Source organism: Toxorhynchites rutilus, chromosome 1 (assembly GCF_029784135.1).
Source record: "Toxorhynchites rutilus septentrionalis strain SRP chromosome 1, ASM2978413v1, whole genome shotgun sequence".
Taxonomy (NCBI): Eukaryota; Metazoa; Arthropoda; class Insecta; order Diptera; family Culicidae; genus Toxorhynchites; species Toxorhynchites rutilus.
The window spans coordinates 187,833,457-187,860,406 of record NC_073744.1 but is presented as its reverse complement, the minus strand read 5'-3'; the positions used below and the strand labels follow the sequence as shown (position 1 = coordinate 187,860,406).

Sequence of the window (26,950 nt, the reverse complement as noted above, 5' to 3'; positions counted from 1 at the left end):
ATCGCAAAACAGAACGATCTTACCATGTCAATGTTTTCGACTGTCCTACCTGTTCATGGAAGCTAATGATGCCCAGGAACACGATCTTGGAGCGCGATATAATACACGTTGCGTAACTACAATTGAATTTGACCGTTAAAAAATATGTGTTTACGGTGAAATTGTATTTCGTATTTGTCCTTTTCATCTCCTTCTTAAATGGCACTAACGTTCATAGAGGAACTTCGTCATCCCAACGTATCCCCGGTCAGAACCAGAATTCCTCCAGGAGGATTTCGAAATGCGTGACGCTAAACACTTGGCCATGGTAATCAAGAAATTTAAAATACAAAATTTCCAAACTGTCAAATTACCAAACTCTAAATTTAAAAATTTTCAAATTTCCAAAATCTTAAATTCACAATTTCTCAAATTACCAAATACCCAAATTCTCAAATTCCCAAATTTCAACGTACCCAAATTTCTAAAATCCCGAAATTCCAAATTTTCAAATTTCTCGTATTTCTGAATTCTCAAATTCCTTAATTAGAAAAAAACAGAATCCCCATATTGCCAAATTCTAAATTTCCCAAATTCTAAATTTCCCAAATTCTCAAATTCTCGATTCCCAAATTCCCAAACTCTCAAATTCACTTGTTCTCAAAAATTCCCGAATTCCTGAATTTTAAATTCCCAAATTCTAACAATCAAAAATTCTAAAATTCTGAACATCTTCATTTCTAAAATTTTCAAAATTCTTAAAGTTTCCAGAATTTACAAAGCTTCTAAAATTCTCAAAGCTTTCGAAAGGTCTCAAAATCCTCAAAGATCTCAAAATTCTCAAAGCTTTCGAAAGATCTCAAAAAGCTCTTAAAAATTTTCAAAATTCCTAATGCTCTGTAAATTACCAATGCTCCTAATACATCCAAAACTTTGAAAATTCTCACCCCTTTCAAGTTTTTTAAATCTCCAAAAATTCTCGAATCTTTAAAAATTCTAACCTCTTCAAAATTCAAAAAGCTCTACTCTCAAAGCTCTCATAGTGTGCAATGCTCTCAATATTCAAAGCCCTCGAAATTATCAAATCTCTTGAAGTTCTCAAAGATCTTAAAATTCTCAAAATTCTTCAAATTTTCAAAACTCCTTCACAATTTTTAACATGTTACAAATTTTCTAAATTTTCTAAAATTTCCGCACAATTTGGATTTTTTTTCCGATACAAATTTAAAAAACAAAATGTCGAGGAGGATCAAAAATTAAAAAAAAAATATTACTAATGAAAAACTTAAAACCAAACACAAAAAATTAGAAAAGGGAAAAATAAAAAAAAAATTAAAAATGCCAACCCGCTGTCTCCCGGGCAAAGGAGATACACCCAGACAATGGAGCTAAGGTCAACACGAATACTACGAATGCGATCACCCGAGGAGGGTCCCCGAACTGGAGCTGGTCCTGGAACGGGCGTAAGAGCGAGCGGCCAGCGGCTGGAGGGCGATGTGCAAGAGCGGGCCACCAGCCGGGTTCAACCCGAAGAGCTACCGCCACACGGAAACAGCAGCCATCGACATCACCAACGAAACGCTGCGCCTACGAGGCGTGTTGCGACTGTCAGACGACAGTCGTCCACACTTGTGGGTACTACTAGGCGACGGATCATGTGGACACACGAAATGAACGAATTCGTGATCCGCGCCTATTACATTTGCACTGCTTTGGAGACGGACATGAGCGGTCGCCCTCGAATACTCGCAATGTTCGAGGAAGCGTATCCAGAGTTCGTCGGGAGGCTTGACCAAAACGCGATGAACGCGAGGCGTAGAGCGATTGTACGCAACAATATGCTCTCCCAAACGCAAGTCGACGAGATCAAGCAGCAGGTGCAGAGAGAAATAAGCTCCAGGAACAACAGAGCAAGCGATGTGTCGAGACGAAGTTCAGTACGGCTGAGCAATTCATTCGCGAGTGGGGCACGCGAATCAGCACCAGTGGAGGCCACAGTACAACAACCCCCTGAGCCGGAAGATCCACAGCCAGATCAACAACTACTACGCGATCTGGTCTTCCATTACGACGAGGCGATCTCACAGTTCCGCGACACGGACCCTTTGTCGCGCCCCAGGATCCCGAAGTTGCAGCATTCCCGCAGGCTGACAAGTGCAGTAAAGCTCATGAACGAGCACGTTCTTCCGCTGCACTTGGTTGATGCTGAGAACATGGAGGAGCTGCAACTGAAAGTTTACTGTGCTGCTGTGGCGACCGCCAAAAGTTTAGGATACCGGATTAGGCCAAGAGGCGGACTGCTCCAACATCTCCGTGAAAGGCGTGAGCCTCCATGGCGAAGGAGATTGGAGCAACGGATCCTAAACAAGCGCGCCGCAATTGGAAGACTGATGGCGTACAAAAGAGGCAGCAGATCGGTGAAATTATGTCGCCAAGTTGCTGTGATCGTGCGGCCTACTGAACTTCGCCAGCTGGGAGCTCACCAGCTGACGGAAAAACTCGACACACTGGTACAGCAATTGAGCGTCCTTACCAAACGGCTGAAACGTTACTCTGACTCTGCAAAGCGCCAGGAACAAAATCGGATGTTCAGAGATAACGAGAAAGCGTTCTACGACCACATTAGCGACGAGAAGCCCGACTACCGCGAAGGTTTGCCAGATATTAGCGATGTGACGAACTTCTGGGCTTGTATTTGGGAGACCCCAGTAGAACATCGCGATGGGCAAATGTGGTTAAGACGGGAGGAGGAGAGTTGTGGTGAAATTGGAGAGATGCCAGCTATCATCGTCGGAGAGAACGATGTCCGCGAAGACTCGCGGTACCTGAGAAGCTGACCGTCGCACATCCAAAGATAGCTGAGTGCTTCAACAAGGTGCTACGTGACCCACACAACCTTCCTGAATTCGCCACCCGTGGCGTCACCTTCCTCCTCCCGAAAGACAGCAACACATTGAACCCATCAAAGTACAGACCGATAACGTGCCTATCGAGTCTGTACAAAATACTGAGCAGCATAATTACCGCCAAAGTTTCTGCTCACTGCGAACAGCATCACATCATCGCAGAAGAGCAGAAAGGATGCAGGAAAAATACGCATGGCTGCAAAGACCAGGCCATCATCGACGCAGCCATAGTCGGCCAGGCGGTATATAACCAGCGGAACCTAAGTATGGCCTACATCGATTACAGGAAGGCTTATGACTCCATACCTCACTCGTTTCTCGTCCGGGTATTGGAGCTCTACAAAATTGATCCCGTCGTCGTTAGGTTCCTGCAGCATGCGATGAGGCAGTGGAGTACGTCTCTGCACCTCAGTGATGGGGAAAATGTGTTGCAGTCTAGAACGCTGCAGATAAAGAGGGGGATATTCCAAGGCGACTCTTTCAGCCCGCTTTGGTTTTGTCTGGCACTGAACCCCCTCAGTAGGACGCTCAATAGAAACGGTCATGGCTATAAAATAAGGTATGGCGACGGCGCCCACGAAGAAGTGACCCATACCTTCTACATGGATGATCTCAAGGTCTACGCTGATTCACGTCAGCGTCTAGGTGTAGCTATCCGGGTTGTCGAAGACATAAACAGGGACATCTGCATGGAGTTCGGCCTTGACAAGTGCCGCTGTGTCCATCTGCTGAAAGGGCAGCTTACCGAATCCGGAGGTTACGAGGTCTATGACGGCGAGTTTATAAGAGACATGGTTCGTGGCGAATCCTATAAATATCTTGGATTCCGACAGCTCACCGGGATTCGCCACTCCGACATCAAGACGGAGCTGCGAGACAAGTTCTTGAGTCGAGTGAACTGTGTCCTGAGGACTTTCCTCAACGCGGGGAACAAGGTACGCGCGATCAACACATTCGCGGTTCCCCTGCTGACCTTCAGTTTTGGTGTAGTCAAATGGAGCAAAACTGACCTAGAGGACCTTGAGAGGAGGATGAGGAAAGCATTTAAAGAGGCCGGAATGCACCATCCTCAATCGGCACTGGAGAGAGTTTCACTGCCACGCAAAGAAGGGGGACTTGGAATAGTCGACATATCTGCACTGTGTGTTGCCCAGGTACGACAACTGCGCGAGTACTTCGCAGAACGCGCCAACCAAAACGCGCTATACCGGGCTGTCTGCGCCGCCGACAGAGGATACAGCGCTCTGCACTTGGCGCAAGCGGAGTACCAACTCAACTGCAATCTGCAGACAGTGGAGGAGAAGATTGCAGCTTGGAAGCAGAAGGCAGTGCATGGTGCCCACCCCCATCAACTGGACCGGCCACACGTCGACAAGGCCGCATCTAATCTGTGGCTAACGCGTGGTGAACTCTCTTCAGTAGTAGAAGCCGACATGATAGCCATCCAGGACAGGATAATGCCGACGAGAAACTGCAGGCGGTACGTCTGGCATCAAGACGTTGATGACATTTGCCGGATGTGCCATCAACCAGGTGAAAACATAGAGCACATTATGGGAGGCTGTCCCGTTTTGGCCAACGCAGCCTACACCGAGCGCCACAACAACGTGGCCCGTATTGTTCATCGACAACTGGCGCTCCAATGTGCTCTACTGGAAGACAACGTACCAAACTACCGGTACCTGCCTGCACCTGTCCTGGAAAATGACCGTTTCAAGCTGTACTGGGATCGCACTGTTCTGACCGACTTCTCGATCCACCACAACCGCCCAGATATAATGGTTTACGACAAGAGCGACCGCAAAGTCACCATCATCGATGTCGCTATTCCACTGAACCAGAATCTGGAGGAGACCCACGGTCGCAAAATCTGCAAGTACCGACCATTGGCCGTGGAGCTCAAGGAACTGTGGGGGCTAAGGGAGGTCCCAAGAATTGTTCCAGTCGTTCTCTCTGGAACTGGAATTGTCCCGCAGACACTTCTGGAAGCGCTAAAGGTGTTGAATATGGAGAAGGAATTGGCCGGCATCCAAAAGTCGGTCATCCTTAGCACCTGCGCGATTGTCCGACAATTTCTCGGTCAGGACTGAAACAGCACGAGCATGCAGATACGTGCATTCCGCAGAGCCTAGTCCCCCTTTGGCATTCAGAAGCCCGGGGCAGGTGAAAATTCTGGCTAGGTTCGCCTAGTTAAGAAGTGAGATAAGTCTGCCAAAATACAAAAATTGGAAAAGCGACCAGTTAAAAAATTAAAAATACAAAAAAATAAGCAAGAAAAAATCGCTCATCAACGTGAAAATTAAATGAATTGAGAAAAAAATTCTAAATCAGAAGTTTATAGAGTTTGAAAATGAAAAATCAATAACATTGAAAAGCGAATAAACCTAAATAATAAAAGCAAAAAAACTAGAAAAGTGATAAATTGAAAAAAAAAAATCAAAATGAATGAATGATTTAAAGCGAAATTAATTGTGACCCAAAAAAAAGTAAAGCGAACCATTAGACAAGCAATTTCATACGGAGTTTTTTTTTTGATAAAATAAAAACACCGAAATGAAATGAATAAGAAAACAAAAATTGAAGAAAACGAAAAATTTAAAATGCGTAGAAAAGCGAACAAAAGCAAAAACCAGAATAAAACAGTAAAAATATAAAAAAAGAAAAAATTTAAAAAAATGTAAATTGAAGATAAAAAAATACCTGATAACTGTAATATAACTGAACAAACAAAAAAAAAAATGTAGAAAGTACAAAAATATTCAAATATCGATAAATTTCAAAAGTGCAAGATTCAGCAAGCGGAATTATTCAAATGCGAAAATTTGAGATCAAAATACAAATGTTTAAAAAGCGACAAATCCAAAATTCAGAATGCAAAAATTGATGAAAATTAAAACAGCAAGATTTGGAAAAGCGAAAACTTGATACAATCAGAAATTGGAAAAATCATAAATTTAAAGAGCGATAAATTAAAGCAAGAGAGAATTGAAAAATTTTAAAAATGGAAAAAGCGAAACTTTTGAGGCGCAGAAATCAAAAAAGCGTAGAAAAGCAAACAGTCGAGAAGCGAAAAGTTAAAACACTGGAAAATCGAAAAAGCCAGACGTTGGAATAGTGAATATTTCTAAAAAAGTTAGAAGATTAGAGTACAAAAAATGTTCGAAGAACTGAAAATTTGGATTGAAAAAATAACCATTTAAAAAAATAAAACCCTTTGCGGTCGGAATTATTTTTACTTGAAAAAGCAGTCACAGTCACATCACAAAAATAATAAGCTGTGCGTCTTCTGTCTTTTAACTTTCTGTTTGAATGTTTCTGTTTTTCCATTAAGCCTTTCATCAAGCATGGGTGACCAATTTTCTTCTAGAAAAAGTGTGAACTGACATATTGTTGCATAAAGTAAAAGATTCGTATACTTCCTTGCTGTGATGGCTGAGAGCAGACAAACGACCGAGAAGGGTTAAAGAGTAAAAAACGATAACGCAGAAAACTAAATAAAAATAAAAATATTTAAAAAATAAAATTCAAATGAGTGTCCTTTTTTACAATTTATAGAAATCATGAAACAAAATCAAAAAAATTATAGAGCTTAGAATGAAAAAATTAAAATCGTTGAAAATACTAAAAAACGAACAAATAAAGAAGCCAATTACTATAAATACGACAGATTGAAAAAAGAAAAACAAAAACGAATATTAAAAAAAAATCGATACATTGAGAAATGAACACTTTTAAAAGAGAATAAAAAATACCTAAAATTTGAAAGCAAAAAATAAAAAAATTGAAAATTTTGAAACGCAGAAATTGAGAAGGCGAAACTTTGGAAAATCACAAATTTAAAAATGCAAAAAAAATGAAAAACAAAAAGTTGAAAAAGTGACAAATCGAAAAACTCGATTGAATAGTAAAGCAAAATATTTTGAAAGCGAAGCGTTTTCAAAAACCAAATATTGGAACAATAAATTAATAAATAGAAAAATCAAAAATTGAATAAATTAAAAATTCACAAACACGAAAAATGGGGAAAGCAACAACAAAAAAACTAAAAGCGGATATTTCTTCGTGATATTCGTCAAATCTTTCAGAAGTTCTCCAACAAATTCTTGAAGACTGTCATTGTGTCTGTTACGTGGAATGTTGTGGTGTACCACGGCTATACCAATAACAATAATTTCGACCTGAGTAGTGAAATATAGAAGTGACATTCCAATCATCTTGGATTGTACTGTGCTACAAACACTAGCCACCACACAGTATTATAACCGAAGCGGTATATTATTCTATTGAGCCTCCACATTGGATTTGAAATCGCGATAAAAATTATACCGCGATGTGTCAAATGAAGTGATTTAAAAGATGTGCCTCGTCGCTACGTTAAGTGCTCGTTACTGATGGCACTGTTTGGAATGCACAGGAAAGTACAGAACAAATGATAATTGTTCCAATTTTTGTCGAATCTAAACTTCTTACGGAATCGTCATGTTTAGAATTTCGACCAAATATTAATAAAAGAATCCAATTTAAATGGTATGCACATCATTAAAAATTCCTTCGTAGCAAAAATATTTGTTGATTTTAAAAGTATTTCATGGGAACGGGCTTTGATACTTCATCGATAAAAAACCGAACGCAAATTTCCTATATCGATAACCCACTTTTTCCAAGTGCACACATCTCTCCGTACCTCCGAAAAGTGGCCCTTCTCGGCGTTGTTGTCGTACATGTTTCCAACTTGACAAGCGTTGAAATCCACTGTCGTCATGCGTCGTCGTCTTCGTCGTTGCTGTCGTCATTCGGATTCATTTCGGCGGAAAATCATCGATGCCAAATGCGCATCGATTTGACTCGGTCACCGCGCGCTTCCAACACTCACTCACACACACCCGCTCATCAGAGACCCCGGAGAAAGTAGGCAAACGCTGCGGCCGGCCACCACGGGAGCGCGATTCCCTCTTTCTCCGTGGTTTCTTGTTATTTTTTTCTGGTTCTTTTTGGCGTTTTTTTTTTCGTTGTACTTTTTTTTACTGCTCTGACCGATGTTGCCGCGGCGTGATAAAAATGGTTATTTAAAAATAAATTACAATCTTTTTAAAATTCGTTACACAGAAATGGTAGCGGGGCAGCAGCGGCAGAAGTGGAGTGCGCACGTTGTCGAGTGCCCAGTAATGGTCACGTCGCTTTGGTCGGACCTCCGCGCGGTTGAGTGAAAGAGCCGGAGAAAAGACCGTAAAAGTAGGCAAGGTCACATTATTGAAATTTCGTTTCGTTTGCATTTGCACTTGAACCAGTACTCAGTGCGCGGAGGGGGTGACACGGCAAACGGGGGAAGACGTTATATGACTAAAAAGAGAATTATGTTGGAGTGATTAAGCGGCTAATGTCTGCATTACCGAGCACTAATGAATGGCCGATTTTTGTGATTTTACTTTCGTCGCCATCACTCTGAGGCGACGTTGACGGTAACTAGACAAAAAAGTCAAAAATTAAATGATTTCTATATTCAATCCAATGTTTCGATCACTTGACCATCGAAGGCAAGCTTCAACTTTGACCGGAATATTGTCGTTCCCAGCTCGATTGAGGACGGATCCCTTCTCCTTGTTTGGGACCAAATTGGATTTGTCCAAAAATAGAAAACAACTTCATTTGCTTACGCTGCTGCAGCGAGTCGAGCGCTCTGTGGTCCTAAATACACGCCATGCGGGGGAAAAGCTGCACCTTTCGGGATGGGTTCCCCCGGTTTGCCACTGGATAATTGTCCTCTCTCTGAGATGTGGCGCGCATCTGATGGGCCAATTCCTGTGTGCATGTTGTGATGAAGCTTGATTGGCTCAATTATGTGTGAAGTGATTTTGCCTTCCTGGTCCGGGCAGTTACGCTAAGACCCCGTCGCGAGTTATTATTGACTTCCTCGCCTTTTTTTTGCGCTCTCTCTCTCTCTCTGGATGTGCGCCTTGAATGCCACACCTGCATAATGAAAGTGCTGAGTAATGATGGATTGGGCAAGCCAAATCCCGAAAACGTCCCCAATAAAAAGCGGCGGAATTCGCCGATTAGTTGGATCTTTGTTCCGCCTTCTTGAAGATTTGTTTTAATTTCATTTATAGGACATTTTAATAATTTTGAAAACTTGAAATTTTGACATTTGAAAATTCAAATTAAAAAAATATATATTTTATAAAACAAGAAAAAAAAATTATAGAACTGTAGAGCTTTAAAACTATAAAACTTTAAAACTGAAAAACAGTAAAACTGTAAAACAGTAAAACTGTAAAACAGTAAAACTGTAAAACTGTAAAACTGTAAAACTGTAAGACTGTAAAACTGTTAAATTGCTAAACTGTGAAACTTCAAAACTGTAAAACCATAATACTGTAAATCACGTTTTTTTCTCAGAAAGCGAAAATTTTTTGAGTTTGTAGAATTTTCCAGCTCCATCACTCTTGATAAATTCTCACGTCAGATACGTTTAGGTTATCACGCTTTCAATATCAACTTTGGGGGGAGGGGATGTAGACGCAATATTCCAACGTAAAATGTTTGTCGGCGAAAATTGTGCGACAATTGTGTTTGGACTCACCTGGCAAGTATATCAGATACGGAAGTATATACAGGTCGGACTCGATTATATTTAATCGCAATTTCACTTTCAACGTTAATTTTCGAATCCAATACATAATCGAATAACAAAAAAGCTATTTTTCTATTAATGTTTGACATTCATACATTAATGAAAAAATTGTTTTCTTGAGATTCGATTATGTATAGGATTTGAAAATAATTGTTGAAAAAAAATGGTCGACTATATATAATCGAGTCCGACCTGTATTGTCATATGTTTCTTATTCTGAATGTATCATTTTATCGAGTTCCTCTTTGGATTTGATGCTTCAAACATAACCGCCCTGAGGTTTCATTCATATCACACCATTGACCGTCTGAAATGATGTTGCTCTTCGACAAATCATCAGTTTGGACGATTGTTCACTTATTCTAGAATTGGTGAAGTGGAAAAAGAATAATTCATGAAGTTAAACATAAAAAAGTAAGAAAAAATAATACATTTTGGAAAATAAAAAGTCGAAAAAGAGAAAATTCTAAAAAGTGATAATTACAAGAAAAATATAAAAAAAAAGAAACGCGAGCAATTTAAAAAAAAATAGGCGAAAAATTAGGGACGCGAAAATTAAAAAAGCAAGAAAATATAAAAAAAACAGCGCGGACTCGATTATATACAGTCTTCGATTTCTTTTCACTGTATGTAATCCAATTATGTATATAATCGAGTAAAAACAAATATTAGTTTTTTATACATAAATTTTTGTTTTTTTTTATTATAAAAGATGAATTTAGTTTTTGATCCATCCTCTTATAAAAAATACCTTTCTCATATAAAAAAATCTGAATTCTTTCAGGAGGTGATAGAGGATCATGTCTACGTAGGACAATTTTGTTACTTCCATTTGAAAGATAAGAAAATTTTATACAGGATGCAACTTCTAAATTGGTGGATTCAAGTAACATTTTAGAAGTGAAAAACTTCAAAGTTTGAAGATTTTAAGGTGTTACTCTTAATTTTATCCAAAAATTGTTCTTCGACACCCAACTTCTGCCTTTTTTAAATTTGATTGCAATATCATTTCCAACAATTCCTGGTGAATCTTCAACTGAAATCTACCAAAATCACGATTTTTACATCACTCTTCTCGTAATGGCCAATTAACTGTTCCTTTAACGTTGACCCAATTAATTTTCTCTCGAAATAAGTCATATTTGGAATATAAAAATAAAAGTTTAACTGTTTATAGTCGAGTCTAAAATTGTGTATAATCGATTCATATATAATCGAGTCTGTATATAATCGAGTCTAAAATTGTATATAATCGAATCATATATAATCGAGTCTGTTTATGAGAGAGTCCGACGTGTATTTGAAAAGTGAACCAAAAAACAACCAAAAATTTAAAAATCGGTAAATTGAAGCGCAAAAATTGGGAAAGCAAGAATGTTGCAAAAAAAGAAACAGAAAAAGCGAAAATTGTGGAAGGCTAATATTTCAAGAAACCAAGATCTAAAGAAACCTAGAAACAAAGTAAGAATTTAAAATTGGTGAAACATTGAAAAAAAAAAATGAATAAAAAAGGGGGAAACCAAATAAGCAAAAAAAAAATAGAAAGGAATAAATAAACTTAACGAAATTTTTTAAACGCATAAATTGAAAAATTCGAAGAGCGAAAAATTTACCACGCAAATGACTAAAAAAACGAGAAGTCAAAAACGCAAATGATTATAAGAACGAATAATTGTAAATACCATAAACAGCGAAGTATTGAAATCCCAAAGTAGAAAAGGCCAAAATGTGCAAAAACTTGGAGAACCGAAAATTTTTGCGTTTTAAACTTTTCGGTTCTATAAACTGTTCGCTTTTGATTTTTTTGGGAGAAACGCGCATTTAAACATTCAAAAATGCAAAAAATTAAAACAGCAGTTTTTTTTAAATACTACAAATCAGATACGAAAAAATTATAATCGAAAATCCAAAAAGCAAAATGAAGAAAAAAAAACAATAATCGAAAAAGCGAAAAATTATGAGCACTCCAAAAATGAAATGACCCAAATTTGGTATAAAGCAAAAAATAAAACGCTAAAAATTTCAAAGCAAAAGAAAAATAAATAAAAATGGAAAAACGAAAAAAAAGAGAAGCAAAAAATTGGAGAACGAAAACTTGAAAAGCCGCTTTAAAATGCAGAAATTTCGAAACAGAAAAAAAAATACTAGCCAACAAAAAGAATAATTTCAAAAAAAATCAAACAATATGTTTGAGTAGTGAAAATTACAAGAAAAAATTAAAACAAAAATTCGAAAATTAAAAAAAAATAAACGGAAAAATTTGGAAAGCAAAAAATTAAAATAATAATAAGAAAATAAAAGAAAATTGAAAATAATAATTCAAAAGTGTTAAATTGTACATTTTTTGGATTTTTTTATTCTATTGATGTTTTAATTACTTTTACAGCCAAAAATTTGAAAATCGATAAATTGAAACGCAGAAATTGGAAAAGCAAAAATGTTGCAAAAAGAAAACAGCAAAAAGCAAAAAAAAAAATAAATAAAAAAATGTAAAACTAAAACAGGCGAGATATTGAAAAATAAATAAATAAAAAAGTTGAAAATTGAAGAAGCAAAAAAAAACAAATTAGAAAGTAATACAATATTGACCACGCAAATGATTATAAAACGAATAATTGTAACTACCAAAAACTTCAAACAGTGACTAATAAAAACAACAACATATTGAAATCCTTGAACAGGAAAGCGCTAAATGTAAAAGCAAAAAAAAAATTAAAGGCAAGAACCTAAAGAACCGAAAATGTTTGCTTTTCAAAATTTTCAGTTCCAAACATTTTCGCTTTTTAATTTTTTGTGAGAAACAATTTTTTTTTGTATGAAACTAACAAAAGCACAAATTGGGAAAATAACTTCTTAAAGCGAAAAATTCAAAAATCCAGAAATTGAAAAAGCATTTTTTTTTGGGCGAAAACTCAAAAATAGAAACCAATAATGCCAGTAACCAATACTAACGAACTAACGAATGTAAAAACCTAAAAACATAAAAGACGAACAATTAGTCCATAAGCTGTTCTCATTCGAGAATTACTTTTAAATTACGCATTTTTTGTTTCGTTTGTATGGACAGACTTCCTCATAAATTACGCTGTTCAAATTCGCATAATACCCCCCGACTATATCACGTACATCTGATCGAGTATGCGAAAAAAGAAGTGAATATCCACCAGATGATGCGAAGATAAGATGATGTTAATTCAATATGGGCTGATCTCCCCGCCCCGTCACCTTAACTCCTCTGACAGGTTCACGAGTTCTTCAGTTAACAATTTATTAGAACCATCTGCCGGTTGCGGTTTTACGTTGATTGGGTGTATCAAGTCTTGTTTTTTTTCTTTGTTGTTGTTGTCTCCCTCTTCTGCCTGACCACGAAGGTCATCACACACAACAATCGAGGCGTTCATCCGCGTGTAAATATAATACACTTCGGGGGTCCGTGTCTTCTGGGGAGGACAAATAATGCCTAACTCTCCTCGACTTGTTCTTACCCCTGGGAGATGAGCTGTTTTAATCAAACCGGGTAAACTTAACACCGCGATCAAAAGATTACGGTACTCGGCAGCAGCAGCAAATTCATCACATCATCCCTAATTGCTTTAATTGGCACGACTAGACAACGGGCACCGGGTTCCGTTCCGTCGGTCATATGTATCGTGATTTGCGTCGTTCAACACTAATCCCCGCGTCCAATCCGTCAAACGAAACGTAACAACAATACGTGGGGAAGGTGGCGGTAAGAAGGGGGACGCGAATAGGAAAAAATAGTGTTCTTTCTCTAATGAACGATTGAAAGTCATGAGAGTTCTCGGGGCTCCTCGCGGGGTTCTTGACATCATCACGATCGGGCGAAGAAGGAGGAATTTCTCATTTTTCTCGGCCAGAAAGCAAAACTTCCGCTTCGGGTGAATGGCCGGCCGCGCATAATTCGCCAAAACAAAACTGTGCGCCATTTTCCACACAATCGACGCGATTTGGTGGAGAGTGAAAAATATGCTGTCGCTTCGATCGCCCGTTCCTTCACGCGCCCTCTCCCCCTCAGTATGGAATTTCGCAGCGAATGAGATGGCTTAACACGATTCGCTATGGAATACCCAAAATTTAATTATTTCCCCCGTCTGTTTTTGTTGTCGAGCTGTGAACGGCCAATTCGAGTTACCGTTGTTCCGGGGGGAGATGATGCGAGCGTTGAGCGCGATGACGCCCATCTCTTGAGCAGCGACCTCTAAGATAACAAACAGGTAGGAACCTGGCGAACCGTCAAGGTCTTGTGTCTTCTTCTTCTGAGTCTCTGCTCGGGAACTAACTCCGGTATTATTGTGGACTTAATTTTTGTTGTTGTGGCTGTCGATCTGTGGTGTTCTTCCTTCACCTTCGGCCCGATGACAGGTTGTGTTACCATCGGGGTAATGATGTTTCGAAAATTCTACAGCTCGCGGTTCGAAACAGTAGCGAGCAAATTAGAGGCTTGTTTTCCTCTATCCACACTGGGAGGCCGGCGAATGAGTCAATCAGTTGTCGCAACCTGCCACTAATCAATTCCCGAGAAAACATCGACATCTCGCAACCATCCTCTCCCTGTTGAGAGCGTTGCTTTTTTCCCTGAGTTTTTAGCTGTACAAACTAATCAATCACATCACTTCGCGGTATTTTGAGTGTCGGTCATTGTCTTGATGATCGACTAAAGCAGCTGTTTTGCTGGGCGCAATTTCGCTTGCCATTTTTTTTTCTTCTGGTATCCTCTCAGACTCATTGAAGATGATGATCGTTGAAAATGGAAATAAGCTAATGCTGTTTTTGGGCACTTGTTGTCATCATCGACACGATACTTAAAGTCGGGCGCCATCCAGCAAGTGGAACCGTTTTTGTGAGTTGTGTGCTGCGCTTGATTTTGGGCAACAATTTTGGTTCGGGCGAGTCATGAATTGAGGAAGAATCCCCTTAATTTCCTGACGAATCCTCTGATTTATAAAATCTCTTACAACATGGTACCCAAAAGTGGAAGGTCTTCCGAGTTGGCAAATTAGGGTTACTCTTCTGTTTTACTGCAGATTCAATGCTCTCGGAAAGCAGCTGCACAATTAGAATGCTGTTTTACTGATAAGAAGACTGAATCTGAAAAGTATTTAGTTTGCTGATTCATAACAGCTGTGCTTTTGAAATGCTAATTTATAGCAATAAGCTGCTGGAATGCATATATGAAATTAGTTTACTGAATATCAGATCGTGCTCAATGAAACGAAAATAGAAAATATCAATGTAAAAATGAATATTAAAAATATATATGTAGAACATTGAAAAAAAGTAAGTTTGAGGCGAAGAAACTCTGGTTACGTCTACCTTCGGATGGGAAGTAAAGCCATTGTCCCGGCTCATGAGTTGTTGAGTCTGATATATAGAAAATAGGTGGTGGAGTCGCCTCTAAAAAACTAGAGAAAGAGAGAAAAAACTAAAAAAAAAATAGATATAGGAAAAAACTAAAAAAAAATAGATAGAGAGAAAAAATTTAAAAAAAAATAGATATGGAGAAAAAAGAGACAGAGCGATAAAAGAGACATAGAGAAAAAAGAGACAGAGAAAAAAGAGACAGAGAGAAAAAAGAGACAGAGACAAAAGAGAGACAGAGAGAAAAAAGAGACAGAGAAAAAAGAGACAGAGAAAAAAGAGACAGAGAAAAAAGAGACAGATAGAAAAAAGAGACAGATAGAAAAAAGAGACAGAGAGAAAAAAGGGACAGAGAAAAAAGAGACAGAGAAAAAAGAGACAGAGAGAAAAAAGAGACAGAGAGAAAAAAGAGACAGAGACAAAAGAGAGACAGAGAGAAAAAAGAGACAGAGAAAAAAGAGACAGAGAAAAAAGAGACAGATAGAAAAAAGAGACAGATAGAAAAAAGAGACAGAGAGAAAAAAGGGACAGAGAAAAAAGAGACAGAGAGAAAAAAGAGACAGAGAGAAAAAGGAGACAGAGAGAAAAAAGAGACAGAGAGAAAAAAGAGACAGAGAGAAAAAAGAGACAGAGAGAAAAAAGAGACAAAGGGAAAAAAGAGACAGAGAAAAATGAGACAGAGAGAAAAAAGAGACAGAGAGAAAAAAGAGACAGAGAGAAAAAAGAGAAAGAGAAAAAAGAGACAGAGAAAAAAGAGACAGAGAGACAGAGAGAAAAAAGAGACAGAGAGAAAAAAGAGACAGAGAGAAAAAAGAGACAGAGAGAAAAAAGAGACAGAGAGACAGAGAGAAAAAAGAGACAGAGAGACAGAGAGAAAAAAGAGACAGAGAGACAGAGGGAAAAAAGAGACAGACAGAGAGAAAAAAGAGACAGAGAGACAGAGAGAAAAAAGAGACCGAGAGAGAACAAAGAGAAAAAAGAGACGGAGAAAAAAGAGACGGAGAAAAAAGAGACAGAGAGAAAAAAGAGACAGAGAGAAAAAAGAGACAGAGAAAAAAGAGACAGAGAGAAAAAAGGGACAGAGAAAAAAGAGACAGAGGGAAAAAAGAGAGAAAAGAGACAGAGAAAAAAGAGAAAAGAGACCGAGAGAAAAAAGTGAAAAGAGATCGAGAGAAAAAAGAGACAGAGAGAAAAAAGAGAGAGAAAAAAAAGAGAGAAAAGAGACAGAGAGAAAAAAGAGAGAAAAGAGACAGAGAGAAAAAAGAGTGAAAAAAGAGAGAAAAGAGACAGAGAGAAAAGAGAGAAAAGAGACAGAGAGAAAAGAGACAGAGAGAAAAGCGACAGAGAGAAAAGAGACAGAGAGAAAAAAGAGAGAAAAGCGACAGAGAGAAAAGAGACAGAGAGAAAAGAGACAGAGAGAAAAAAGAGACAAAAGAGACAGAGAGAAAAAAGAGACAAAGGAGACAGTGAAAAAAGAGACAGAGAAAAAAGAGACAGAGAAAAAAGGAACAGAGAAAAAAGAGACAGAGAAAAAAGAGACAGAGAAAAATGGGACAGAGGAAAAAGAGACAGAGAAAAAAGAGACAGAGAGAAAAAAGAGACAAAGAGAAAAAAGTACCGAGAGAAAAAAGAGACAGAGAAAAAAGAGACAGAGAGAAAAAAAGAGACAGAGAGAAAAAAGAGACAGAAAGAAAAAAGAGACAGAGAGAGGAAAAAGAGTAAGTGTAAGAGTAAGAGTAAGAGTAAAGGTGGGACCAGAATGCCGCGCTATGCGTCGCGTTGCGACAATTGTGCTTTGACACTTCATTTTAAATATGTGTGTTTCTATTTAGTCGAACACAATAATGCGTTGCGTCATTATCATTGTTTTACTAAACGCTAACATTTATTCTAATCTGCTTGCGCCGAATTCGCGATAACAGTGGCATGGTGTCGACGTCTGGTGACTACTTCAAATTAGGACCATAATTTGGGTCCCAAACTTATTAGTGTAATCTCTATCAGATTAGAAGACACGAAGCCGGGTTTTAAACTCTATAATTTGGATGAAAATTTTCACATCATGTTATTTGATTACTTGAAACACGTGTTTCTGACTTTCATTCAACCATATGGCTGAACGATTCCAACATTGTTGCTGAATTTTCTCATCATAATATAATGTTGTCTTCATAAACAATTTTCGTATGAGACTTTTTCACCTGCAAACAAAAATGTTTGTCATTTAAATAGAATACTAGTTTGATATAGAAAAGCTAATTTTCATTCATAATTTTAATTTTGAAAACGTGTTCATTCTGACTGTAAATCAGCTATTCTTTCACTCTCCCCTAAACTAGTAAACGAAGCTCAATGCCGCCAGTGCGGATATGTCAATGTGTTGTTTTTAAAAACATTCAACTGATCCATGGACACAGCAAGAATAAGATTTTCATACGAACTTTATTTTGTTTACATGAAAAGTGGTGACGCGAATGCTAGATTGTGACTGCAAATCAACAGACTGCGTCGGGCGAATGTTTTAGTACAAAACGCAAACAATGACTGCTGATGAGAAGCAACGCACAACGCGGCATTCTGTTTCCACCTTAAGAGTAAGAGTAAGAGTAAGAGTAAGAGTAAGAGTAAGAGTAAGAGTAAGAGTAAGAGTAAGAGTAAGAGTAAGAGTAAGAGTAAGAGTAAGAGTAAGAGTAAGAGTAAGAGTAAGAGTAAGAGTAAGAGTAAGAGTAAGAGTAAGAGTAAGAGTAAGAGTAAGAGTAAGAGTAAGAGTAAGAGTAAGAGTAAGAGTAAGAGTAAGAGTAAGAGTAAGAGTAAGAGTAAGAGTAAGAGTAAGAGTAAGAGTAAGAGTAAGAGTAAGAGTAAGAGTAAGAGTAAGAGTAAGAGTAAGAGTAAGAGTAAGAGTAAGAGTAAGAGTAAGAGTAAGAGTAAGAGTAAGAGTAAGAGTAAGAGTAAGAGTAAGAGTAAGAGTAAGAGTAAGAGTAAGAGTAAGAGTAAGAGTAAGAGTAAGAGTAAGAGTAAGAGAAAGAGAAAGAGAAAGAGTAAGAGTAAGAGTAAGAGAAAGAGTAAGAGTAAGAGTAAGAGTAAGAGTAAGAGTAAGAGTAAGAGTAAGAGTAAGAGTAAGAGTAAGAGTAAGAGTAAGAGTAAGAGTAAGAGTAAGAGTAAGAGTAAGAGTAAGAGTAAGAGTAAGAGTAAGAGTAAGAGTAAGAGTAAGAGTAAGAGTAAGAGTAAGAGTAAGAGTAAGAGAAAGAGTAAGAGTAAGAGAAAGAGAAAGAGTAAGAGTAAGAGTAAGAGTAAGAGTAAGAGTAAGAGTAAGAGTAAGAGTAAGAGTAAGAGTAAGAGTAAGAGTAAGAGTAAGAGTAAGAGTAAGAGTAAGAGTAAGAGTAAGAGTAAGAGTAAGAGTAAGAGTAAGAGTAAGAGTAAGAGTAAGAGTAAGAGTAAGAGTAAGAGTAAGAGTAAGAGTAAGAGTAAGAGTAAGAGTAAGAGTAAGAGTAAGAGTAAGAGTAAGAGTAAGAGTAAGAGTAAGAGTAAGAGTAAGAGTAAGAGTAAGAGTAAGAGTAAGAGTAAGAGTAAGAGTAAGAGTAAGAGAAAGAGAAAGAGAAAGAGAGAAAATGAAAAATCATTCACCGCTCTTGAATTCTTCTTGATGAAGGTGGAACTTGTAAGATATGTACCACAGCCTTAGAGCGTAGTACAGTTCGTTTGCTTGAAATGTAAACAATCAATATTTTTATCACACAGAAAATGTCGAATTTGTATTGAAAAAATGCCATTTAAGAGAAGTTTTATTGTGCACTTTTTTGTATCTCTTAGCAGAATTGCGTCTCCAAAATTTCAAAAAAATCATCCACAAATTATACTATAAAAATCCGAACCGAATCGGTTGTGTGGTGGCTTTGGAGACGACAACAAAATTTCAGAAATATTTACTGCTTGAAAGCAATTTACTTTTCGTTGGTCCGCTCTACATTAGAGTACTGCTCGGTAGTATGGACTCCATTTTACAAAAAAAGGTGCATCCCAGGCCGTTAACCGGAATGTACACAACGTTCAATAATTGTTATAGCTGTTTCGAGTTTAATGACTCCCCTGGTAGGTTGCTGTATCCCTGACTCTTCCATACCTCAGAATGACACGATGTTAAAATTCAAAAGTCGAAAACAACACACATTCAATTGCATACATGCTTGCCCTGCATTAAATCGATCACGTTCTGGATAATCATCCGGGCCGAACCGCTCGAAATATCGCCTCCCAAAATGTAGGCCGGCGCTGCTCTCACTCTCACTTTCCAATATCGTTAAAATGAATTGAATGTACACTGGGTACAAATAATGATTACTAATGACTTCCTGGGTGTATCATTACCCGGCCGGTTCACACGGCGCGGTCTTGTGGAATCACAGGAACGGTTCTCACCCGATTGCCAACGCCAAAGCGCGCCCCTTTCGGAGACCTTTCGGGTTCAGCCACTTTCTTTTATTTAATAATACTCACCGGGACGGACACACTCACCCAGAAGGAGGGTATCCCATCCCTACCTCCCTCCAGGGGGAGCTGAGACCGAACTCGAATCCCTAGACGAGCAACAGACAACGAATGGTGGTGGCTAAGTAGGTTTGCCCATCGGAATTGATTGTCGAAGATAATTACTGTAATCTTCAAATATCTGTTTGACTTTGTTGAATTTGTTCCTTCGCCTTTCGGCTCGTCAAGTAGGGGCGGCAGCAGCTTCCTGCTTGGCTTGGATAATGCGCGCTTACATGCCGGGAAGCCGGCGCTGTTGTTGTTGTTAGGTGGCAATCAATTTCTCAATTCTTCCGTACGAGATCTGGCGAGAGAGACCTTTCCACCACATTATTCGCGCGCAGCATCGACATCCTAACGTCACTTTCTACTGCGTCGTTTTGTACCCGCATTGCCCCCCGCAATGGAATGCCCATGGGTCCAAATTACCACCACCGCCGCCACCACCCATTGATGTGTCGTCGCGTGCTAAGTCGGTGGAATCCTCATTCAGCCTAAACATGTCTCCGGGGTATTCTCGCGTGTGCTTCTCGAATGTCGAGCCCACCAGACCCCCAACACCTCGTGACCTTGTTTGTTTACTTACTTACTTACTTGCTTTACCACATGGTCATCGAAATGAAAGGTTTTCTCTACTCCGACCCTTCTGTTGAACCTTTTTTTTTGTTGATTCATTCGACTTCTTCTCATGCACTTTCTCGCTCACCACACTTTCTTTGCCCATTTCTTCCCACACAGGTGTGGTGCGATTGGATGCTTTATCACACGAGCACGTGGAATCCGCCGCCGTTCTGTACAGACTACAAAATAGGGTAAGTGCACATATATGGCCTAATAAGCACTTACACTGCCTGAGGTGTGTGAGGTGCGCCTGCCTTCTTCTCACGTGAATGAATTCACTTTTGTTGCCTTCCCTTCCCTGCATTCACCCTCTCACCCCTCCCGATTGTAGTGCTTCCACCGGACACGACCCCTGGTCTGGACTGTCCAACCTCATGACGCTGCTGGCCCGGCTGGACACCAACAAGGAGATTCTTTCAGTGGTTTCAGAGGCAGGTAAGTCGAGCGCGCCCCGTGTGTCTTTCACCTTTCTCCCTATTCTATGTACATCATTTCTATTTCTCTCTGGTGCTGCACTTAAATCAAACAAACCAAAAAAAAAAAAAAACCTAAAAACAACACACGTGCAGTACAACACACCGGGTAACCCAATTTGTGACCACGTGCGCGACCGATAGCCGGTTGTGACGGGGTTCAATTAAGCCGGAATGTCCGAAGAAATTGTTTCGGTTTTTTCGGTGTTAAAATTTAGCCATCAAACCATTTTTCCCCAATGGCATACGCGTGGTCCTCGTTAAGTACACTTATCGCGAAGGGCAGCAAACCGCCTTGATGACCTACAAACACTGAAATAAAAACAATTACCCATTTCTCGCCTTGAAACAACGATGATCCGTATTGAGTTCAGTCACATAAAATTTTTTCATGCATTTCATCGATTAAACTCCTTTCTCTCTTTTTTTTTGGAGTACCTTTCACTGATAAGCACATTTTTGAAGCCCACCTGTCATCGTGAATGCAATTAAGCGCGATGATTATTGTGAAGATGATCATGAGGATCATCAAGATTTATTCAACCTTTTTTTACTTTCACTTTCTCATTTGAACGCCTCTAAGACTTTGAAGTGGTTCGACTGCAGGAGGATATCACCCTGGCGGGCTTCACCCCGCTGATGTACGATGTCCCCGAGCCGATCTTCACCCACAAGGACCGCGATATGGAGGAAGCCCAGGTAATCGTTGATTTAACCTTCGAAGTTAATATTTTCAATTTTGTATTACTAACTCTTTTAAACTCGTTTAGAATGCACTTCGGATGCAGAAACTCATCTTCTTCGGTACGGGCTATCTGTGCAAGTGTGATCCACCCGTGCTGAGGAAGGTGGCGACGCAGGCAGGAGCCGAAGAATATCTGAGCATCGTACAAAACCGGATGGAGGGGGTGAGTATGGAAACAAATTGACAAAATTGGCAGAAGGGAAAAAATGACAAAATTCAAAAAAATTGACAAAATTCAAAAATAATCAACAAAATTGAAACAAATGACAAAATTAACAAAATTAACAAAATTGACAAAATTGAAAAAAATTACTAAATTGACAAAATTGAAAAAAATTAACAACATTGACGAAATTGACAAAATTGGCAAAATTGATAAAATTGATAAAATTGACAAACTTACAAAATTTACAAAATTTACAAAGTTTACAAATTACAAAAAATACTAAATTGTCAAAATTGGCAAAATTGCCAAAAATGACAAAGTTGACAAAATTGACAAAATTAACAAGATTAACAAAATTGACAAAATTGAAAAAATACTATATTGACAAAATTGACAAAATTTACAAAATCGACAAAATTGATAAAATTTAAATTAACAAAATTGACAAAGTTAACCAAGTTGACAAATTGAAAAAAAAACAAAATTGACAAAATTGACAAAATTAACAAAATTAACAAAATTGAAAAATTGTAAAATTGACAATTTCAAAACATCAAAAATGCTATTTTTTATGTTTTCAAATTCAACACTTTCTGAAATTTCTATTTTTTTTTGTTTGACAAATCGAGAATTCAAAAAATTAAGACTGGAAGTGAAAATCAAAAAAATTTAAAAAAAATGTAATAACTTTAAAATTTGTTAAAATTTTATGAATTTGACAAAAAAAAAACAATCCATAGGTTAGTAATTTTAAAAATTTGTATAATTATGTAAACATTCAAAAATTCGTCAAAACTTGTTATAGAATGTGAGAAAATTGCAAAACTGTTGGCAGAGAATTTAAAAGTTAACAAACATTCAAAAATTCGTAAAAAAAATTGAATTTGTAAAAATCATCAATTCATAAATTTGGGGAAATTTAAAACTTAAAATAAATTGACAAAATTGACAAAATTGACAAAATTGACAAAATTGACAAAATTGACAAAATTAACAAAATTGACAAATTTACAAAACTTACAAAGTTTGCAAATTTGACAAAATTAACAAAATTGACAATATTGACTAATTCAAATTGAAAAATTGACAACTCCAAAACATCAGAAGTGCTATTTTTTATGTTTTCAAATTCAACACTTTCTGAAAATTCTACTTTTTTTTTATTTGACAAATCGACAATTCAAAACATTAAGACTGGAAGTGAAAATCAAAAAAATTTAAAAAAAAACCTAATAATTCGAAAATTTGTTAATATTCTATGAATTTGATTAAAACAAACAATTCATAGGTTAGTAACTTTTAAAATTTGTATAATTTTGTAAACATTCAAATATTCGTCAAAACTAGTTATAGAATGAGAAAAAATTCCAAAAATATTGGCAGATAATTTAAAAAGTTAACAAACATTCAGAAATTCGTAAAAATTCATCAGTTCATAAATTTGGGTGAATTTAAAATACCCAAAAACTGAAAATTTTGTAAAAAATAATGAAAGTGTAAATAAACAAATTTGAAAAAAATATAAAGGGTGTGTCACATCAAATTGTATCACGGAAAAAACGCTGTAGAAATTCGCCCAGTAGACCGATCCTTTTGAAAATTTTAGACAGTAAAATAAAAACTATTAAACAACTTTTGGCATTTTCTTTTTATTCATACTTCGAGCCCAAGCCCGTTTGCTCGCACCTTCCTCTTTACCCCGTCCATAAGGTTCTGTACAACGTCAGGTTGTAGTTTTTTTTGAACAGAAATCCATTTTCTCTTGAAGTCCGCCTTCGATTTGACAACTTTTGGGTTCTTCCGGAGGGCTTGCTTCATAATCGCCCAATATTTCTCTATTGGGCGAAGCTCCGGCGCGTTGGGCGGGTTCATTTCCTTCGGCACGAAGGTGACCCCGTTGGCTTCGTACCACTCCAACACGTCCTTTGAATAGTGGCACGAAGCGAGATCCGGCCAGAAGATGGTCGTGCCCTCGTGCTGCTTCAATAGTGGTAGTAAGCGCTTCTGTAGGCACTCCTTAAGGTAAACCTGCCCGTTTACCGTGCCGGTCATCACGAAGGGGGCGCTCCGCTTTCCGCAAGAGCAGATCGCTTGCCACACCATGTACTTTTTGGCAAACTTGGATAGTTTCTGCTTGCGAATCTCCTCCGGAACGCTGAATTTGTCCTCTGCGGAGAAGAACAACAGGCCCGGCAGCTGACGAAAGTCCGCTTTGACGTAGGTTTCGTCGTCCATTACCAGGCAATGCGGCTTCGTCAGCATTTCGGTGTACAGCTTCCGGGCTCGCGTCTTCCCCACCATGTTTTGCCTTTCGTCGCGGTTAGGAGCCTTCTGAACCTTGTATGTACGCAGGCCCTCCCGCTGCTTGGTCCGCTGGACGAATGAACTTGACAAATTCAGCTTATCGGCGACATCCCGGACCGAACTTCTCGGATCACGTCTAAACTGATTAACTACGCGCTTGTGATCTATTTCACTGACGGAGCATCCATTTTTGCCGTTCTTCACCTTCCGGTCGATGGTTAGGTTCTCGAAGTATCGTTTTAGTACTCTGCTGACCGTGGATTGGACGATTCCCAGCATCTTACCGATGTCCCGATGTGACAACTCCGGATTCTCGAATTGAGTGCACAGGATTAATTCACGACGCTCTTTTTCGTTCGACGACATTTTTCCAAATTTACGAAAAATTGACAGTGAAGCATGGCCAACGTGATCTATACACTCTTATCTGATTATAAGCGAAAGCTGAAGATATAATTCCTAAAAATTAAATTTCTACAGCGTTTTTTCCGTGATGCAATTTGATGTGACACACCCTTTAATAACTTTAAAATTTGTATAAATTCAAAAATTGGCCTAAATTATAAAACTTGGTAAATTCGACAAATTTAACAAAAAAAAAACATTTAAAAGGGTTAGAATTAATCGTAAAAACTCGTGAATAGTGAAGATTATAATTCGCAAATAAAAAAATTTAAAAAAAATCAAAACTCATTTTTATTTCAAATATCAAATTCAGCGAATTGTAAAAATAAAAAAAAATGTAAACACTGTAGAAAATCGTAAAATTTCAAAAACTTGTGGGAATACAAAAATTGTAAAAATTTTGAAACTTATTAAAATTTAAAAAAAAATCCAAACAATACAACAATTTGTAAAATATCTAAAATTCTCTAACAGGCAGTAAATCGTAAAATGGAATACAATTTGAGAATAAAAAAATAGTTTAAACTTTTAAATTTTTGTAAACTCGTAAATTCGCAAAAACCAATTTGTAAAATATCGTAAAAGAAAAAAATATAGTGTGAAAAATTCAGAATTCGAAAATTCATTAAAAAAACTTAATAAATAAGCAAAAAAAAAGGATAGAGCGAAAATTTTAAAATTAGTAAAAATTCAATAGTTCGTAAATATTCCAAAATTTTTAACAAATCTAATATTTGTCAAAAATTTAAAAAATGTGAAAAGTCTAAAAATGTTTAAAAGAATATTTAAAAAATTCTTTAAGCTAAAAAATTAGTAAAAAATCTAAAACAATAAAACAAAATCGAAATTTTTTAAGAAAATTATAAAATTTAAAATAATTTGAAAACCGGTAGAAGTTTTAGATATGTAAAATTTTGAAATTTGATAAAAATTCCAAAGCTCGTATAAATTCTAAAATAAGGAAAAAAAAAATAAATTTAATGAGATAAAAATTTTAACATTTTTTAAATTAATAAATTCGTAAAAAATAAAAAAAAATAAAAATCACACAAAAATTTGACTGATTTGTGAAAATCCATAAATTCGGGAAAAAAATCAAATTTGTGTAAACTATAGAGTTGGTAAACATTTTAAAAATGGCGAAAATCAAAAATTTGAAAAAGTTGGAAGAATCGTATCGATAATCCAAATTTAGAAATTAAAAAGTTTAGATATAAATTTGAAAATTTACAAAAAATACAATCATTCAAAAAAATTAGAATTATTAAGATTTTTACAAATCGTTCAAATTTGTTAGGAATACTGAATTCGTAAAAATTATAATTTGGGAATATTACAAAATTTCAAAAATTCATAAAACTTAGTCGTAAATCTGCAATCTGTAGAGGTTCAAACTTTTTTTTTCAAAATAGAAATTTTGTGCAAATTAAAAAAATCGTAATCAATCGTAAACAAAAAATCATAAAAATTGAAAAAAATTGGTAAAAAATCACAATCCATAGAAATTCTATAAGTTTGCAAAAAACAGTTCAAAAATTGATAAAAATTAGGGAAAACATTTTTGAAAGTTTTAAAACATTTTTTAACAGTAATTTATAAAAATTCAAAAATTCGTAGCAATTTATAATTTCCATAAATCTCAATGTTTCGTAAATTACCTATAATTCATAAACAAATTTATGGAAACTCCAAGTTTGTAATATATCTAGTATTATAAAAAAAAACAAAAATCTGTAAAAATTTTAAAATTTGTGCCAATTTTTTTTTTCAATTCAGATTTTCTGTGAATTCAGAAATTCTTAAAAATAAAATATAGAAAAAAGAATAAATATTAAAAATTGTCAAAATTTCAAAACTCCAATTTCTTGAAAAAATTTATTAAAACCATAAAAATTTCAAAAATTGTTATAACTCAAAACATGCAGAAAATAGTAAAAAAAAAATAAAAATTAAAATAATAACAATTTTCAAAAAAGCAAACTATTCTTAAATTTGTAATATATACTATAAGGTTCGCAAAACCTTCAAAAATTTGTAAAAATTCTACAAATTTGAAAATAAAATGCAAACAATTTAATAAATTCAAAAATAAGTAAAAATCCGAAAAAATATTAAAAATTAAACCTCGTAAAAAATCGAAAGTTCCTAATAAAATTAATAGCTGTAACAATTCTAAAATTTGTAATAATTCCAGAATTGGTAAAAAATTCAATAACTGGTAAATAATAAAATTCGGAAATTTTGAAATTCAAAAATTAGTTCAAATGCTGAGTTTTGTCACATTCATATATTCGTAAAAAATACAAAATTTGTAAAAACCCAAATATTTGTAAAAATTGAAGAAAATGCAAAAAATTCAAAATTTGTTAAAATATGAAAATTAAAACTTTAAATAAGTTGAAAAAATTGTAAAAAAATGTCAAAATTCTGAAATTTTTAAATTCAGATATAAATTCGAAATTTTTTGAAAATTCAATAATTCATAAATAAGTGAAAAATCCACTGATTTGTAACATTCTGTTTTCATAATTAGTAAAAATCCCTAAATTCGTTAAAAAATTACATATAAGTAAAATTTTCCAGATTCGTATAAAAATTGATATTGGTAAAAACTCTAAAAATTATTAAAAGTTTTGAAAATTATGAAAAGAAAGTTAAATTTGAATTTAATAGAACTTCATAATTCAAATATATTTGTTTTAATTCAACAAATTTAACAAAATTAAAAAAAATAAAAAGTAAAAATTTGCAGGAATTTCAGAAAAAAACATTTGTAAGAGTATGTAAGTTCGTAAAAAATTAAAATGAAAAACTTTC

General features: G+C 36.3%; 1 protein-coding gene across 2 annotated transcripts in view; it reads left to right on the top strand.

The window, feature by feature from the left end:
- The window catches only part of LOC129780093 (telomerase-binding protein EST1A), a 195,974-nt gene that overhangs the window by 118,311 nt on the left and 50,713 nt on the right, over positions 1 to 26,950 (top strand). For both annotated transcript variants that reach the window (XM_055788134.1, XM_055788056.1), the window contains 4 exons: positions 20,158 to 20,231; positions 20,372 to 20,475; positions 21,097 to 21,212; positions 21,284 to 21,421. In XM_055788134.1, the coding sequence (XP_055644109.1) occupies positions 20,158 to 20,231; positions 20,372 to 20,475; positions 21,097 to 21,212; positions 21,284 to 21,421 (432 nt within the window). The remainder of the gene's footprint in view (positions 1 to 20,157; positions 20,232 to 20,371; positions 20,476 to 21,096; positions 21,213 to 21,283; positions 21,422 to 26,950) is intronic.